General features: G+C 29.0%; 6 protein-coding genes across 6 annotated transcripts; 3 read left to right on the forward strand and 3 right to left on the reverse strand.

Moving 5' to 3' along the window:
* Positions 1–398: 398 nt before the first annotated feature.
* Positions 399–3,411, forward strand: PGO_093770 (hypothetical protein, conserved; the record flags this gene model as incomplete). The annotated part of the gene is made up of 11 exons (XM_028687965.1): positions 399–543; positions 685–735; positions 874–911; positions 1,030–1,159; positions 1,316–1,411; positions 1,672–1,732; positions 1,981–2,081; positions 2,310–2,390; positions 2,893–2,925; positions 3,049–3,122; positions 3,319–3,411. 11 exons carry the CDS (start codon positions 399–401, stop codon positions 3,409–3,411), a joined length of 903 nt encoding a protein of 300 aa, XP_028543766.1.
* A 388-nt stretch (positions 3,412–3,799) lies between these two features.
* PGO_093780 (dolichol-phosphate mannosyltransferase) lies at positions 3,800–4,594 on the reverse strand (the record flags this gene model as incomplete). Its single annotated transcript, XM_028687966.1, has 1 exon — positions 3,800–4,594. The coding sequence occupies one exon, from the start codon at positions 4,592–4,594 to the stop codon at positions 3,800–3,802; it is 795 nt and encodes a 264-aa protein (XP_028543767.1).
* Positions 4,595–5,656: 1,062 nt separating this feature from the next.
* Positions 5,657–7,471, forward strand: PGO_093790 (hypothetical protein, conserved; the record flags this gene model as incomplete). The annotated part of the gene is made up of 5 exons (XM_028687967.1): positions 5,657–6,407; positions 6,565–6,610; positions 6,974–7,055; positions 7,203–7,260; positions 7,440–7,471. 5 exons carry the CDS (start codon positions 5,657–5,659, stop codon positions 7,469–7,471), a joined length of 969 nt encoding a protein of 322 aa, XP_028543768.1.
* An 807-nt stretch (positions 7,472–8,278) lies between these two features.
* Positions 8,279–10,938, reverse strand: PGO_093800 (hypothetical protein, conserved; the record flags this gene model as incomplete). Its single annotated transcript, XM_028687968.1, has 7 exons — positions 8,279–8,646; positions 8,922–8,993; positions 9,396–9,659; positions 9,853–9,992; positions 10,200–10,251; positions 10,377–10,446; positions 10,651–10,938. The coding sequence occupies 7 exons, from the start codon at positions 10,936–10,938 to the stop codon at positions 8,279–8,281; spliced, it is 1,254 nt and encodes a 417-aa protein (XP_028543769.1).
* Positions 10,939–14,014: 3,076 nt separating this feature from the next.
* PGO_093810 (inner membrane complex protein 1b) lies at positions 14,015–15,553 on the reverse strand (the record flags this gene model as incomplete). The annotated part of the gene is made up of 1 exon (XM_028687969.1): positions 14,015–15,553. The coding sequence occupies one exon, from the start codon at positions 15,551–15,553 to the stop codon at positions 14,015–14,017; it is 1,539 nt and encodes a 512-aa protein (XP_028543770.1).
* A 1,291-nt stretch (positions 15,554–16,844) lies between these two features.
* On the forward strand, positions 16,845–19,058 carry PGO_093820 (hypothetical protein, conserved; the record flags this gene model as incomplete). Its single annotated transcript, XM_028687970.1, has 1 exon — positions 16,845–19,058. One exon carries the CDS (start codon positions 16,845–16,847, stop codon positions 19,056–19,058), a length of 2,214 nt encoding a protein of 737 aa, XP_028543771.1.
* Positions 19,059–19,489: the final 431 nt, after the last annotated feature.

Here is a 19,489-nt window from a genome sequence, read left to right on the forward strand (position 1 = left end):
ATTCATTTTCATTTAACATATTTAATTTTATTTAATTATAACTGTTTTTTATTTTACTCGATTTTATTCAACTTCAATTAATTTCGACCCAGTTTTGACTCAGTTTTGGCTTAGTTTTGATCCAATTTCGACCCACTTTGGACCCAGTTTTTGTTCAACTTTAACTCAATTTTTGCACATGCGTTGTCTTTTTCGATATAGTAACGGGCATAAATAGAAAAGAATGTGTAAAAAAATATTCGAAACGAATTAGCTTCAGACGGTTTCCACAGTTGAAACATTCTCTTCCAGCAACGAAAGGATTAGACAGGTCCAAATGGAAGGAATTCAATGCACTCATAAAAAACCAGCACACTAATGCCTACACAAGTATATCGATCTTCTCACTTGGTGACAAAATGGGAGATTACATAAGGAAAATCCCCATTTATAACGATTATGAGAAAAAGAAAGATCTTCTAAAATATACTTTTTTAAAAGATGGAGAGAATGAAAAGAGAGACATAAAGGAAAAAGGCATGAACGATGATTTTCAATTTATTGGTAAGCATCATAGAAGAGAAGATGATTCGTGCAAAATATATTGAAATTGTAGGAGAATAACAGAAATCTTATTTTTTATTATATTTTATATTTTTTTTTTTTAACTTTTTTCTTTGGTATATTTTTACCTCCTGTTTGTAGTAAAAAAAAGGGAGAACATGAAGGACATCCTGACCCATGCCCCAGATTTAAGTTCGTGTAATCATTGTGCCATGTAAAAATATAAACATTTGAATAGATGCATTTTTTTTTATGTCTGCGTGTAGAACATTACTCTGAGTCGTATTCCTGATATCTCATTTGCTTAACCCGACAATTTGACGCATTAAGATAAGAGAACTCAAGGGGATGTGTTAACTGAAAGGAAGGTACCTTAATTTTATGTTGTGTTGTATATACACAAACTAAGGGAATTGTATCTGTTTATTAAACAAAAAATAATTTTTTTTTTTTTTTTTTTTTTTTTTTTTTTGTATTCCTTGATAGAACAAATTAATGGAGGACATGAGCGAAAAGTACTATGCCCACGAAAAGAAGTTCCCCTTTCTCATCGACACAACAGTGAAAAAAATGGACGTAACTAGAAGCATGAGGGATGTACTAAATAACGTATATGGTTAGGGAAAACAAATGTGTTAGAATAGATTTATGCACATGCACGAACATTAAAACATGTACATGAATATTGACATAAACTTATGCTCATACTACCCCTTCCACATCCCACAAATACGCAAAAAACATACCTGAATATAACCACGAACATCTGCAGGACAGGATGATACAGAGAAAATTAGAATATCCGATGATATTAAAACCAAAGTAACGTTACTAGAAAAAAGGAAGAAAATATTTCTTGATGAGTTAAGTAGGTTTACATAACATGGAAAACTTTTGCATATCACGTGGTGTAGACTCCTTGAAAATACACATGTTGTTAAACTTTTTGATTTATGAGCAAATTCCATTGGGAGGAGCCTAGGAGCACAGGCGTCTAATTGCAATTATTACAAATTGTTCCACAGGGAAACTTTTGTTTATATATATGTGTGCATTTTTATACACATTAGTCTATCCCCATGTGTGTACACTTCTGCATACACCTTTGAACGTCATTCCACCTCATAGGCAATGGAGAATTAGAGAATGTTCATGAGGAACTGTTTTTAGACCCAGCGAAAAATTACATGTATGCACGGAAATGGACACTCAGATGAAGTGCTAAAAGAAGAAATATGTGAATAAAGAATCGTTACACCACAAATAATGAAATAAAATAAATAAATAAATAAAATAAAATAAAAAAAATAAAATAAAATAAATAAATAAAATAAATAAATTAAAAAATGAAATAATAAAATAAGTAAAAAATAAAATAAATAAATAAGACAGAACAGCACACATCACCCGAAACGATATGACACATGCTTCCTTCAGTGATGCAGTAAAAAACAAGAACAAAATGTTGACTCTTAAAAATTACGGATTTGGACAGTCCCCATCGGATTTCATTTTTTCTTACCCTGACATTAAAGCTAGTAAGTATTTGATTCTTTCTTTCTCATCCAACATAAAGTTATATTGTGTATATGTGAATATATAATGACGATGAATAACATGCTCAAACATCCAGGAAAAAAAAAAAGTTACACAATAAAAATTATTGTACATGTAAAGGTGATGAAAATTATTATTAAAAAGTTACATTATTAGTTCTGTATTTGCTTATAACACGACATTACATTTTGTCCTGGTCTCAAAAACAGAAGGAAAAGGTGGTTATGCTACCGAAATAATGAAGATGAACATACTAAAAAATAGAAATGATGGAATTACAAAAAGGGTAAATACAACCTTAAACATGTGTCTATATTATTATTATGCATTCTTATTAAAATTTGAAGCATATTTTATTATGTTAAGTTATATTATATTACATTATTTATTTTTTTTTTTTTTTGGTGGTGGTGGGGACTTTTTTTCATAATGCAGATAAACATACAAAATGTAGATGGTAAATTATTTCTGTGCTTGAGAATAAAATATAAACAAGGAAACTTGTCTTAAAAAGAGGCAAAAAAAAATTGAAAGTGTATGATGCAACAAGAATGAAATACATAAAATGAAAAAAAGAAAAAAAAGTAAATTACCACAACATAGAAACATACAACTCCTCCACTTTTTTTTGTGCACTGAAGATTTACACAAAAGAATAACTCACGAAATTAGGTTACCTAACTATACATTTTCGGAATTTTTTTTTTTTTTTTTTCTTTTGGCAAATGTTTCTTAATAATATTGGTGAAATAAGCTCCGCTTCACCTCATCCACCTTTTTTACTCTGTTCAGGGACCAAGCAGGTTTGCAAGGGAACACATCACAGTCGATTAGTGTGTACTGAGTACATGTGTATGTATATGTATATATATATATATATATATATATATATATATATATATGCACTTACGTGTACACACACGAGAAATTAACTTCCCCTCTTGAAAGTTTTCCTGATGAAGAACAGACTGAGATACATAAACCATACCAAAAATAGTTATTCCTTTGATAGTTACCTGAACGTAATTTCTAATCGCGTATAAATGGGATGTGCACCCTTGACGTCTATGACTTGTGTTCCATATTTTATGTTTTACACTTTGGATTTACATTCTAGGTTTACATTCTAGGTTTACATGTTAGATTTACATCCTAGATTTATATTTTTTTGTGCCTGCACTGACACAACCTTTTCTTTCCCACGTTACTTCACCGAAGGAGAGGCCACGAATTATTTTGAGGTATAAGGGATTTCAGAAACGGGAATACAGAGGAGAAAAAAAAGATGCTCTATCTTCTGAATATTCTTAAAAAGCTTACATGGAGAAACGTGCGAAGACAAAAAGGAATCCTCTTATTTGAGAAATGCAGAAAGGTGTTAACTTATTAATAAATAAATAAAAAAAAAAAAAAAAGAACACCCAAATTTAATCACTTTTGGTACATTTGTGAAAAAAAAAGTGTCGTAATGTGTTTCTTCAAAATGGGTGTCCTAAAAAAGCATGTGTAGTTTTATTTCTTGCATACTACCTAATAGTGTTACCATACCACGGCACTGCAACGCAAAAAAAAAGAAAAATAAAATAAAATAAAAATACATATATATATATATATATATATATATATATGTATACACCCTGGAACAGCATTACAACACGGCGGCCCTTCGCTACTGCTTAAGAGAAGTCTAACTAACAAATTAGACCGTCCAAAAAAGTTTTAAGAGTCCAAAGAGGTACTGAAAAATCTCGTTGGATGTTAACTTGGATTGACCAAACATTCGATCAACAAACACATAACCAACTTCTTCAATTTTCTTCCCCAATTTACTGGCTCTTATAATTACCTCCATCTGAAATACATAACCTCTGCCTTCAACCATATGAATAACTTCTCTCAGCACTTCTGTTTTATACAGCCTAAAGGAACCAGTTAAATCGGTTAAGTTAGTAAATAAAAGAAATTGGGAAAGAAAATTTGCAATGCGACTAATTAGAACTCTTTTGAAAGTCCATCCTGATATTCCCCCTTGTTTATTATATCTAGTACCAGTGACAATATCACAGTTTGTTTCCTTCTGTTTTGTTATAAAATCATATATATATTTAGGGTGATGTGATAAATCAGCATCCATAATAATTACAAAATTTCCTGATACAATTTTTAATGCTTCAATATATGCTGAACCTAAACCTAATTTTCCTTTTCTTTCTATTAGTAATAATTGTTCTTCTACAAATATGGATTGCAATTTTTTATATACATCAGATGTTTGATCTTCACTGTTATCATCTACTAAAATAATTTCAAATTTGACATTTTTCTTTTTTAGTTCGTTTATGATCATATATATTACATATGGTAAATTGTCTTTCTCATTATATGTTGGTAGTATGATGGAGTATTTCTGGGTACAAGTCATTCTTGTATTTTGGCACAGCGGAAGCCACGAGAAGATGAAGCATAAAAAGAAAAAGGTTATGTAATTAATCATGTTCTAAGATGGTGAAATTGTTACTCCCAGTGGTGTATTAAAAACAATGTGCAAAAATAAACACCTACTTATATAAATTCTACTACACATTATTACCCATTTATGCATGTACGTTGGAGTAATGTTACTTGAAACATAGGCTGCTTAAACTGTCATCACTTTCTTGTATCATATATCGGTTGAGCTCTTCACATTTTTTTCCTTTTTAAGGTGAAATTAGAAATACAAAAGGGTATTTCACACATTTGGTTATTTAAGCCTATAGGAGAGCATACTACATATAACCTTATATTTTTGCCTGCAACTTTTGTTGGTGATATTTTTCATATTTCCCCCGTTGTACCGTTGAGATGGGAAAATTTGCTTAGCCATAAACGATTGGCAAAACAAATATTTTTTTTTTTTTTTTTTTTTTCTGGAAGCAACGCGCTTAAATAAATGATTGTTTATACTTGTCACATTTTTTCATGCATTCTTAATTTTGCAGTTTATTTTATCTTTTTCATTTCGTACTGCACATCATATTTCATATTGATATATTCTGTTATTATATGGGTTCCTCTTTGTTTTGCTATAACTTTTGTGATTTGACCTTATCTTCTCCACCTTTGGTCTTCTCCTATTTGACGTCTTTCAATTTGCATCATATTTCATTTGTGACTTATAATTTCTCTATTTGATTAATTACAAACCCGTTTCAGCCAGTTGTACGTTTTCTTGAAAAATATAGAGTGGAAAAAAAAAAAAAAAAAAAAAGTGCCAAAAGGTTTTTATATGCGAACTTTAACAGCCTTGCATAATCCAAAGAAATGGGTTTTGCTTGCAACCCACAAGAATAGTGAAAAAATTTGATCATTCTTTAAATGTGTAGAATAATTACAAGATAATTTTTTTTTTTTTTTTTTTTTTTTCTTTTGAATCGGTGGATATATCCACGGTTCTCGTTGAAGGGGAAAAAAAAGGAAAAAAAGAAAAAAAAAGAAGAACGGTATCCTTAGAGTATCAATTTGGCTTCCACATTATCACCACCTGATAACTGTTCACAAAACCCTAAATCACAATATGGACAAAGAAGGAGAAATTCGCATCAGCTACCATGATTATAAAAGGAGATTAAAGAAAATCACAGAAGAAATAAAAAAAGAAAAAAAAAAAAAAAAGAGTATTAATAAAAAAAGTGACAATTTGATAAAGCTGGAAGATGAACTGAACAAGTTGAATGCGATGTACAATGTGAGGAATGAAAATGAAGCAAATGGGACAAACAGGGAAGAGGAACAAGATGATAGTAATAAGGAGACAAATAAATTTGAAGAGTTCACTGATGATATGATTACAAATAATTTATATTCTTATAATGAGGTTTCTAAGAAAGCCTTAAGAAATATAAAAAGGATGCAAAGGAAAGAAATGGAAGATGAAAGGAATGAAAAGTCAAGAAACAAAGTAGGAGAAATAGAATATAATGAATTATCTGAACTCTTAAAAAAAGTTAATAAGACTATTCATCCTATTGCTCCAGACGGGAATTGTTTATATGAGTCAATTATACATCAATTGAGACAAAGAATAACCAATTATAAATTTTATAAAACAGATTTTTTAAATCTCATTCATGAAGAGAATTACTCATTAGATAATATTAATTTAAGAGATTATATAAACAATACCAAATTTGATTTTTCCATTTTTTCGGATTTCAATCCACGAGATTTAACTAGTGATATATTGCGCTTTCTCACCGCATTGTATATCTTGCAAAACGAGCATCAATTCGTGCATTTTATTTGTGCGAATGACGAAGATGTTGTAAGTGAAACAGGGGGAGGTAAGAAAAAGCATGTAACACAAAAGTGGAAAAAAAAAAAAAAAAAAAAAAAAAAACTAAAAAAATGGAAAAAAAAAAAAAAAAAAACATAAACAAAAATGTTTGAATACACATTTCTATTACCTTGCTAATTTTTTCACAGACATGTATTTCAATTATTGCGAAGCAATTACCAAGGGCGTGTATGGGTGAGATAAAAGAGATGGAAAGTGGACATATGAATATGCAAGTGAAAGGGATATGACATCGCACTCCATTTTTTAACTTACATGCATCTAATTAATTTTCAAGAAGCTTTTGTGTTAGGGGTGGGGATGATGTATTTATCTATTGTAATATTTTGACTGTCACATTTTTTTTTCTTTACTCTGATTTTGGTATTTTATGTATACGCCATAACATCGTCTATTACTAAATTATGTGATTTTTTTTTTTTTTTTATTTTACAAATTCATCTAATGAGATGACACTCGTTAGTAGAAGTCTCTCTCTTGCATGTACTTAATTATGATGTCTCATTGTGTGTTTCATTTAATTGCATTTCTTCATAGGAGCGAAATCGAAATTAAGGCACTCTCAAATATTCTGAAAAAGAAAATCACAGTCTATGATGTAAATATGGACATATCCTATGTATGTCCATAAAAGGAAAAAATAGTTTTCCAAAAAGGCAAAATACACACACATGCATACATATATTCATATATATATATGTATGTATGTATGTGCACGTCATTTAGTAAGATTGTATTATTCCACACTTTCATTTTTGTCAACCAGGGGGAGGACTATGAAAAGGAGTTATTCATATGCTTCCATCACAAGCTATATGCATTAGGTAAAAGAACCGAAGGGGAAATAATATCCGTAATGAGCTAGAACGGGTGCAACATTTGGGGGTAGAAATAATTCCTTTTTTTATGTTCAAAAAAAAAAGATTTTTTTTTTTTTTTTTCCATTTTGCATTCTTTATATGCTCATAATTTTTTACGCTCCTGCATTTTTTTTTTTTTATAGGAAAACACTACAATTCCGTTGTTGACATATGAATCGGACAAGGTAACTTTTTGAATAGCAGATGTGTATGCTGGAAATTATAAAGTGAGATATAGGATCAGTATATCCCCATTAGCATGTTCTTCTTATACTTTTCAATGATATAGTTTCTGAAGATTTTTTTTTTTTTTTTCAAAGAACACAAAAAAGGAGAAAAAAAAAAAAAAAAAAAAAAAAATGAAAAGTTGCAAGTACAGATACGATACAGGTAACATCGTGAAATGAGTAAAGAAACACTACACAGATGCAGATAAAATGAAGGGGGTAAAATAACTAATAATAAAATAGCTGTTTTTAATTAAAACGTTTTGACAAATTGTACAGGTAAAATATCATATAGCATTATTTTTCAACAAAAAAAATAAAATAAAATAAAAATAAAAAAAAGTATAAGAAATATATAAAAAAAAAAAAAAAAGTATAAAAAATATAAAAAAAAAAAAAAAATAATAAAACAATTTAATAAAGTGTTTTTTTCTTTAAAAATTACACACGCATGAGCAAATTGAAAATAAAAAAAAAAGTTCATATAGAACTGTAATTTTTTTACATAATATACAGAAATATTACTACCATTGGGTGAGTCGATAGCAACCTTATTGGTAGATCCGCTTGGGTGAAGAAAAAAAAAAAAAAACTGTAAAGTGTAAAATAATGACCGCTAAATGGAACCACAGAGATTGGAAAACACTATAACAATTTCGCCTGCACCTATCGGACAAACGTTGTACACCACATGCGGAATAGTACTAATTTTAAAAGCAGCAATGTTGTGCAAAAATTGTTTTAACTTAATCATATTATTTATAATCCTCGCCATAATATTCTTCATCATCTTTATCATCTTCATAATCTTCTTCCTCCTCGATTTCTTCCCCTTCATCATTCTCTTCTTCGTCCACCACTTCATCTAATTCGTCTTCCTCTTCATCATCTTCGTCTTCGTCATCATCTTCATCTTCTTCATCCTGCTCTTCAAGTTCTTTTTTTAATGCATTTCTTGTGCGTTCATGTGGATAGCTAGATTCGATTATGTTGTTTTTATTTATTTCACAGTAATATTTATTTTTTTCATTTCCGTTATAATTGTACTTTTTTTCATCCAACGAAATTTCAACGGAGCGTTTTATGTAACTTTGAAGAAGTTCCGATGAGGGATAAGGGGAATCTGAGAAAAAAAGGAAAAAAAAAAAAAAAAAAAAATGATTCAAAGAAACACTATTAGGCTTAAATTGAGTAGATTAGATATGCACACACATCGTATCAAAATAAACAGTAAATCATATTCGTATCATCAATCGAATTTCTAAAAAAAAAAAATAAAAAAGAAGATACTATTGCCACATTCTTGTGGTTGTGGGAGAAATAGTTATGCTCTAATAATTTGCGTATGCTTGTTTTTTTTTTTTTTTTTTTCCTTTTATGTGTGTAATAAAGGCATACCTGATATTTGTCCTCTTTTATCTCGTGGTCTCCACTTGTTTTCGTACTTCCTTATGGGTGGATCGCAAATTTCTTCAAATAAGAGAAAGGAGAAAATACGGGGAATATATCACAGTTGTAAAAAGAAAGTTATTGCATGACGGTGGAACTCTTAAACGGTAGAGCAGGGTGTAGTGACCTTATGGTACATTTATTACATTTCATATCAGAGAAGTATTGTGAAACTATTGTGTAATATTACTGTGTGAGTAAACAAATGTGACATATGCACGAATATGCTTATCCATGCGGTCACAAATAAATGTAATTGTATATGAAAACGTGTATTTATGTATGTACATTATGATACGTTATGCGTAAACATGAATAAACGGAGTCATGAGCAGGTACAAATGGGAAATATATATATATATGCTTACAGGCACGTATGGAAAAATAAATAATTAAGAATGGACACCTTATTTTGTGGATTACCTAAAAAGTTAAAATCAGCGCTTTTTAGCAATTCTATAGCTCTTTTGGGATTGTAATCAACTCGATGTAAAATTTTGAAGGCGTATTCAGGAGTAAACGGGTGCCATCCCAATTGGCATTTCCAGTTTTTCGCTAGTTCTTTTATAAAAATAGCTAGTTCGTAATCATTTTTTATAACTAATTCGTATTGACCCTCGTTTAAGTAGCTCTCTTTCATCCGTTCGAGTAAGTATGGAGAGTAAACTAGCTCCGATTTGTTGGATTCTACAAAGGAATGAATGAACAGTTTTGAATTATGGGAAATGTAAAAATAGGAACGTGTCTAGGTTCATATGTGAGCATATATAGTCATCCGGAAAAAAAAAAAAAAAACATACATACATAAATGCGCTTTTTTTTTTTTTTTTCCCACTCTGTAACAACAGTGTGATTAATGTAAATATGAAAAAATATGTACCATCATATTTTTCAGAATGACTATTTAAGAAAAAGGTAGAAACATTTGACACTTGGTAGTTCTCTCCTATGTTTATCTGTCCTGTATATTTGCTTCCTTCACTTTTCTGTTTTACCTTTTCTTTCTTTTTTTCGAATGTACTATGTGAATGTTAAATAAAATATAAGCAAATGCAAAAATATATATAACAAAAAGCTGCTTGTATAAGAAAGCTCATAATTTTTAAGAGTGTTATCTTTTTTATATATCATATTAAATGGGAATATATGCGCGCAAATATTTATATATAAAAAAAGAAATTCATGTGTATATTTTCAGTATATCACTACTCCGATACTTGCACAAACCTTATAGTTTTTAATTTCTTTCTTCTTTTTAACGAAATGTCGAAGGATACTCCTGTGGAAAATATTATAAAAAAAAAAAAAAATAAAATAAAGTAACATATACACCTTTTTTTGTTTTTTTTTGCGTCTATAACTGTCCAGGAGTAGTAATCAAATTGAAGGACATTTCTTCATTACCATTTCTTCTGCAGAGTGGGCAATACCAGTAGTTGTAGTTTGATTGCGGTTTTTCTGATTCTTCTATGCACTGTTAAAGAAAAGGAAGGGATAAGCATTTCGTTAAAGTGGGTTTCAAAATTTTGTTCCAAAAATGGGGGGCAAAATATAGAACACGTAAAAAAAATAGCATGGGAGTCTTATAAAAAAAAAAAGAAAAAAAATTCCTTGAAAAGTATTCTTCCTTCATCTGTATTAAAACCTCAAACGTATTTAAAATTTGAACTCAACTTACATATATGTGGTAAGATCTAACACAGTTATCACAACAAATTAAATTCCCTCCCTGATAACATTCATAGCAGAAAAGATCGTTCCCATTACTTTCGTTAGCATTCCTCAGTTCTGAATTGTTTTTGGATGATTTTCCATTTTTGTTATTTGTTTTTTTGTCGCTGTTAAACGTTGTATTTTTATGGTTATTCATTCCATAATTTTCAATTAAATTAATATCCTTATTTTTGGACTTATCTATTTCTCTTCTTTTTGCTTTATTGTGAACAATCACAGATCCCTTTTCCATCTTGTTCTATGAATAAATGGAGTATGTGTATGTGTGTCTGTATGTGTGTCTGTATGTGTGTCTGTATGTGTGTATGTGTATGTGTGCATGATTTGGTTGTAATGGGATGTAAAATACAACAAAAAGGGAAATTTCGCCAAGTGTACGTAAGTTATGTGCGAATTTATAAGAGTGTACAGACAAGAGTAATTTAAAAGATCGAAAAAAGTGCGCGACAAAAGAAAGTTAAAAAATTTTCCACAAGGTTATGGAGATCATATGAAAAAAAGTGCTTACAACTATTTTGGAAAAAATTAAAAAAAAGAAAAAGTTAGTTGCATTTGTCCAAATAGCGATTTAGTAAATTTATTATTAATGATTTTTTTGTGTCCTTCGGGGTTTTGTATGATGTAAAAATATTAATAAGGTTGTAAATATTCTATTTGAAAAAGATAAAATAGATATATACATGTGTATTTTCACATATATATATATGCTTTTTCTTTTTTTCAATAAATATATTTTTAAATTAAATAATAAAGGTGGCATAAAAAAAATAAAAAAAAAATTGGGGGATTTTTTTGTCTTACCAAAATTTATTTTTTGCTCTCCCAAAGCGAAAGATGTATTTTGGATTATTACTTCTTAGTCTGAAAAATATTAACACTTCAATATTTTAATTTTTATTTTCGCATGTAAATGAAAATATTCCCTGAAATTTTTCATTTTTATTTTATTTATTTTTTTTTTTTTTTTTACCTTAACTCTTTTTTATAGTATATTATACAACATTATGTAACAGATTTAATTTACGCTACTCATAAGTGTTTATGGCTGTACATGCACTGATGCGTGCATGCATGATGCTATATCGCATGTATATATATCGTATGTATTTTTCTTCACCTTTATGCATTCGCATATATATATTTTTTTTAAAAAAACCATGCTAACAACATTTGCTGCATAACTTTTTTTTTTTTTTTCTTCCTTATTTCAACATTTACGTGAAATTTTTGTACTTACACAAATTTACTTATTACTTTGTACATAATTAACGCTAATAATGAAACATTTTAGTTGTATATTAAAAGGTAAATGAGGAGCTAAATTGTGTCCAGTTTTTTTTTCTTATACTGTAGGAGTAAAATGTGTAAGTACTTATTTACTTATGCATATATATAAATATATATATATATATACGGTCTATTCGCGTGTATGTTAAAAAGTGTATGGATATTTTCCTATGTGTATGTGTATACATCCATACGTGTCTACACATTATATATTTCCGTAAGTCAGTAGATTATCGTGCATAAGTATAGATATATCTTTAAGCGTTTACATAGGTTTTACACATCAAATGTGCACTCCATGTATACAACGCTATAGATTACGTATATTCAACAAAAACGTATGTATTGTTGTATATATATATATATTTTTAATTTCGAACAGTATTATTACAATCATGTACCATATAAGAAGGCAATTGGGAAAATACAAAAAAATGGAAAAGATTGAGTAAAATGGGAAATAATGAAGAAAATAGGATTTGCTTGGGCAAAATCGGGAAGATGTAAAAAAGGAAATTTTTACAAAATACATCAAATTGTTATTAATGAAAATAGAATATAAAAATTAAAACACAAATTTTTTTATAATAAATATTAAAATATAAAGCACAAAAAAAAAAAAAAAAAAAAAAAAAAAAAAAAACTATAGCCACAACAATTTTAAGCGGTTGCATAAATTGAACTTGTGCGCACAAGTCCATAATTTATATCCCATACATTAAGATGTTGTAAAAATTTACGTGTTTATGTTCTCACAAGGATTTATGTGTACATGTGTTTGCATATGAAATTGTTTCATTCTAAGGCAGTTAACAAAAAATATGGAAGTGTATATAATAATAGGGTAAGTTATTATGCACACATCGTTCAAAATTGTTAATTCTATGTTATTTCTCGTTTGGTAGTCTTTGGGGACATAAATGTGTATACACAAATCCATAGGTACAAATGAATTTGCGGATGTGCACATAACTAACTTTTTTTTTTTTTTTTTATTTTTTAAATGGTAGACATACATTACACGAAAACATATGCAACACCGGTAACAGCCTTCATGACAATTTTAAATCTTCCTAAAGGGTGCGCGTTTCGTAAAATATTTTACAATTACATGTTTCCCAAATCAAATCAAAACATATATATCAATAAAAAATATATAATAACAATAAAACATAATGGAAGAAATTTATTTATATTTTCCATTATATTTACATTATTCAAAGTGATAAAGTCCAATGTTCCTACAAAAAATGCATTGCCTCCATTTCATTTTAAACATAAATGTAAGTGAGCTGATCTGTTTCTTTTAAGTGAGTCACGACAACAAATATGAGTTTATAAGAGTCTTTATTTATGTGTACAAATGAAGACATTTTCGTTCAGGAACATACTTCTGCACACTTAGGTACCTACTACTGGAACTCTGTGAAGCTTGTATTCCCATTCGGAATACAAAAAATGTAATCCTGTTTACTAATTATAATATGAATGATCATTGAGAACGCAACTTTCTGTGTCAGTTTGAACTACTTGCTAAGAAACAAGCTTCACAAAAGAATATAACGCAACTGTGTCTCTTTTTTTTTTTTTTTTTCACCTATGTACTTTTAAATGTTGTTACATTTTAACAAATCCGAGATTAGTTATATCATTATTTTCACACATGTTTATGTATGAAGGACGAAATGAAAATTACATACACTAGTTCATATTTCTTCTGAAAAAATGAAACAAAAATTGGAGTTTCATACATGCAAGTCTCGAAAAAGAAAAACCATTCACGCAAATACTTATTTGGGGAAATAATAACAAAAAAAAAAAAAAAAAAAGTTCAATGAATATTACAGGACATGGGTTCCATGTATATGCACATATAAGTGGAAAATCGAAACAACAGATTTAACAAAGAAAAATAAAAAGGATACAATATTTGAAAACACATGAATGATCATCAAATGAACATTTCTACATATATATACATACGTCACATACAAAAATGCACATTTGTCATAAAACGCTCATCAGTAAGCTTCACTGTATTCCTTCTTCTCCACACACTTTTGGAGGTGCGAAATTTGTCTAACTTCTATTTCTGCTTCACGAGGAATTTTGGTAGATAAATTAAACATTGCATTTCTGTGCGAGTCGAAAAAGTTATCCTTATATAATTCCTCCATCTTCGTGGTGTCCTGTTTGATCCACTTATTCTGCAAATGAACCATTTCGAGTGGATGTCCTGGATGTATGGGAAGAGTATCCAAAATACTTTCCTTAGACGACTTAATGGTTGTTGTCATATCTTGTGAAGAATTTAATTCAGAAGTTGAGCATTTTTCATATGAATCACAATCGGAGCATTCGCATGTGCGATCAGATGAGTTATCATGAGTTTTCTTCAAGGCATCTTTCTCTTCTTTCAAATCAGCATTTACTCGCATCCATAATGCCAAATTATCTACTTCATATAAATCTTGAGGGTTTATTTTAGTTATTCCCTTTGGATATTCTCTAACGGCAATTTTTGTATCAGTTGGTACAATTTTTATTATATCATGATAGACTAAATAAGGTTTTTCTATAACACAGTCTACTTTGTACACTTTACTTGTCCATCTTACTTTAGGTATTATTCTTTGACGAACTGGTACAGGGACATATTTATCATTAAATTTAAAAATAGGAATGTCCACATCAACTATTTTCGGTTTAGGGACTATATAAGGAACTGGTAGGTTTATCGGTATATCAATTTTTTTTTTTATTTCAACAACTTTTTCCACCTTTGGTATGAACACGTTTTCAAATATCTTATTTTCGGTTATGTTTACTTGTGGTCCAAATGGTTCCAGTAGTGGGGGATGGAGCATATCATCTCTTCCACTTTTCCCACTACTCTTGCAATCAGTATGATTGTTCATGTTGTCATAACTTTCGCTACTTTTATAAGTGTATAATGCCGTGGGGTCATATTCAGATTGTGTCTTCCACTCTCGTGGAAAAATTTCTTTGTGTGATATACTCCCTTGATCTATTACAAACCTGTTATTATCTTTATCAATATAGTGATAAACCTCTTCCACAATTTCCTGATCTTTAAAACTTATTTTTTCCTGAACGTGAAGAACATCCACTTTTTTTTCTGTTACAATTTTTTTAATTACTGGTTTTTCAATAATGTTATATTTAGTAACTTCTTTTGGAACATACTTTAACTTTTGAATAACAAAAGTATCACATTCAATTTTGTCTATAAACTTCAATTCAGGTACTTCTATCACTTTAGTTTTATTTTGAAGTGTATTAGCTGGAACATCCATTGTGTTTTCCATTATGTCGAGGTTTGACCTGCATATAATTTTTGTTTCCCTTTTTTGCCTATTTGTATATCTAGGATCACTACTCAAGGGAGGAATAGATCTTGTCAATGAATGTGACGATTTTTCTGCGTTTGCACTATTTTTTGTAGCCGAATTTCCTTCTATTTCGCACTTGTTTGAAAAATTAACAACATCGTTTGCGCTGCTTAGGACACTTGTGGTTTCGCTTTTCGTTACCTCCATTTTCTTGTCACAATTAGTGTGTTTTGTGTGGTGCGTATATGTAAATATTGGGAATATACATATATATATATATATATATACGCAATTGCAAACGAAAATATCTATTCATGCAAGCAATTGTGCTATGATTAATAAAGGCTCAAAATATGGGCGAACAAAAAACAATTTAAGCACTAGGGGCTATGTGGGTTTAAAATAAAACAAATTTAGCTTTTAAGTTTTCAAGTGTTATGTGTCTACAAAAATAAGGAAATAAACAAATACACGCACATATAAGAAAAAAAATATTTAATTACAAACACAGATCTGTGCCTTAAACATTACATAAATGTCTTATCATAAGAACGTTTAAAACATGAACAAAATTTGTGCAACGTTTTAGCGTGCCGTTATATACTTCCATTTCTTGAATGTATATTTAAAAAAATGTGAAATACGTAAGAACGCATAAGATATAGAACACCATGTAAAAAAAAAAAAAAAAAAAAAAAAAAAAAAAAAATTACGAGCAATACGTGCACATGTAACAAATCGCTTTTTATGCTGACTATCAATAATGTGTGTGTGTATTTTTTATAATATGTTATGTGTCCTTTTATTAATAATTGTAAAAAAAATAAAATAAAAAAATATTGACCTAAAATGCTAGGTAATTTTTATCACATGAACAAAAAAAAAAAAAAAAAAAAAAAAAAAATAGCTAGCTAGCTAGCTAATTAAAAAAACAATGAAAAACATATGTCATAGTCATGCTTATGGAACCCTTGTGGACGAGGCAAAAAGCTACAAACAAATGAGAATAACATGATTAAAAAAAAATATGTTTAACACTTATTATGTGAATATATTTTTGTAAAAAAGAAAAGACATTCAATAAAGTTCAAAAATTTATGCAACGCTTTAAACGATAGACTTTTTGGCTGCACATGCTTGTAGAACAGAGTGAGGCGTAAAAATTTGTAAATCATTTTTATTAATAATATGTTCAGTTGTGTATGTTTTCCATTTATATGCACTGCAATGGGGAAAAAATGATACGAAAAAATGCTTTATAAAAAAAAAAAAAAAAATAATAGCTATAACATAACAACAGAACTAAAATTGTAGAAGGTTAAAAAGATAAAAGTGATTACAACTGAAAAGGGGATGGAGAAATGCTGAACCTAGTTGCGACACACTAAGCGAGAGTGATGCACAGCATACATATCAAATGGCTACTTTTAATGAAGAGTAAAATGATTCTTAAGTACATTTTTAAAAAAGTCAAAAGCGCATATTTTCCAACAAAAAGATGAATGAAGTAAAATGTATTTGGAATTGCGTGAAAAACCTTGGAACAAGTAAACAAAATTATTTTTCTTTAGATAAAGGAACATGCAATACATTAAGGATCCACAGCACTACTTCATCCAGGGAAAATATATTAAAAAATAAAGAAATAAATCGAAACAAGAAACAGCAAATATGGATGAAAAAGATCAACGTGAAGGAATTACCACGTAAAAAGTTTGGAAATAAATTAGGAACAGTAGCAAAAAGCTTATATTTGAAATATGTTAATGAAAATTGTGAAGAAAACAGTGTTTATTACAAGAACAAATATGATGTAGATTATGGGGAATACAATAATTGTACTATTTTACGAGATGGGAGAAATAGTCAAGCATATGAGGAAAATGGTACACAAAGGGGTTGTAATGACAAGGATAAAAATAGGAGCAAGGATAATGTCAGTAAGAACTATTCACATGTGAATACCCCTTTGCTTAATGAGAAGGAACAATATTATAAGCAAAAAGGACATACAACTTTTCGATTCAATAGTAATATAAATGAAGTGACTTCAACCCTGAGTAATGAAAACGTATGCAAAGAAAATTGCACGAATGAACCTCACTATGACAAACCTCTGTGGATTGATATATGTAATGAACTGAAATATCATTTACCATTTCTTCAACCGTATAGCATATCTATGGCTTTGAATTACTTATCTAAAATGAATTATGACGAATACAACATTTTTAAATTAATCGCAGAGAATGTAGATGAGAGATGGATAAAAAATTTTAATATAAAAGATCTCTCCCAATTACTCATGTCTTATTCAAGACTTAATTCAAAATATGATTCCTTCGTAAATTTAATAAGTAGGGAATTATTATATAAAATATGTTTCGCAAATTTTGAGGAGATATCTCTAATAGCTTATTCATATACAAAAATGAAAATATACGATTATGAAGTTTTTCTACATTTATGCAATGAGACAAAACATAAAATGAAAAAGGGGTTAACGCAAAATTTAACAAATTATAATGATACTACTTATAATGGGTTAAGTAATATTATCCCTGTGTGTTATAACAAACGCAATGACGTGGTCAGAAATTGGAATGAAGGAGAAATTAATCCCCCAAATGATTTATCCTACTCGTTAAAGGAAAGAAAAGGAAAGGAAAGTTTTCAGGTACCTAAAATGCAAGATATAATTTATGTAAAAAAAACTAGCCAAGATAAGATACTCCCAAAAAGAGCACATCATGGTATAAAAGAACCCCCCTTCGAAGTGGACAATGGTTATAACAAAAGGGAACCGAATCAAATATTAGATTCTGCCACGATACATACACAAATAATTAGAGGGGAAACTGAAAATATTGATAATGAAATTGAACAAAGAAAGAAATATTCTCACATTTGCCTCTTAGTATACTGCCTTGGAAAAATTAAACATCGTGATGATGATTTGTTTGGAATGGTTTCGGAATATATAAATGTAGAGAAGATTAATAATATAGACATAAGCAATTTGTCTTACACATTTTCTGTATTCAATTTTTATAAAAGCCGATATTATGAAAAATTTTGTAGGAGAAGTCTCCAAATTGTTAACTTTGCGCAAGCATCACAAAAAGTAGTTATTATGACATATCTTTTAAAACACCCGAGGGATGAGATGCTAAGTGTATATTTTTCCTATGTAAAAAATATAAGAATAGAAATGGAACAAAAGGAAATTCACAAAGAACCACTACTTCTTAACATGTGTATAAACAGTTTTTCGAGTGATGTATTTTTAGATTTCATACTTAATATTATAACTTCACAAGAAAAGAATCAAGAAAAAGAAGAAAAAATAAATCAAGCCTATTTTATATTAAATGTTTTGATTGATTACGCAAGTTTTTTTATGAAAAATAAGAAACTTTGTTCGCGTGATTTTCCAAAGATTTTGAATATTTTATTAAAAATTCAAGGTGCTATCAATGAATACAAAGGCACCATTTTGTCATATGTTCATTCTCACTACAAGGAAGGGAATGATCAAAAGGTTAATCTATTAATAGAAGACCTTTTAGATTTAATAGTTAGACAAATGCATACATTTCATACGTTTGACTTGGCAAACATTAAGAATATTTTTTTGGGTGTAAAATGTGAATGGCAAGGTGTTCAATCTAGAAAAAAGGCAGAAGAAATTTTTAATTTTGTTAATAAGTGAGACGGGAGTAAATCACGATGAATAAAGGTGATAAATTGTGCACAAAAAAAAAAAAAAAAAAAAAATGAAAAAGGATTCATACGGAATACATAATTGTATAGGTACATACATGCATGCATGCACATGTGTGTTTTTGCGTAATTATGATAAAATAAAAAAAAATAAGCATTCGAAAGATTAAGCCAGGAAGTTAGTAGAAACCGATCCATTACTTACCAAAGCGTATACACCATATGCATTTTCAAATACCGAATTTCAGCAAAAAATTAACAAAAAAAAAAAAAAAAAAAAAAATGCAGTAATGCACATGTCACAAGGGTCTTTTATTATTATGTGTTCTTACACAAAATGGAAAGTTTAATATAAAATTGGAAAAAATATATAATGAAAATGAAAACAAAAATAAAAAAATAAAACAAAATGCCTTTTTC

Source organism: Plasmodium gonderi (assembly GCF_002157705.1).
Source record: "Plasmodium gonderi DNA, contig: Chr09, whole genome shotgun sequence".
Classification (NCBI taxonomy): domain Eukaryota; phylum Apicomplexa; class Aconoidasida; order Haemosporida; family Plasmodiidae; genus Plasmodium; species Plasmodium gonderi.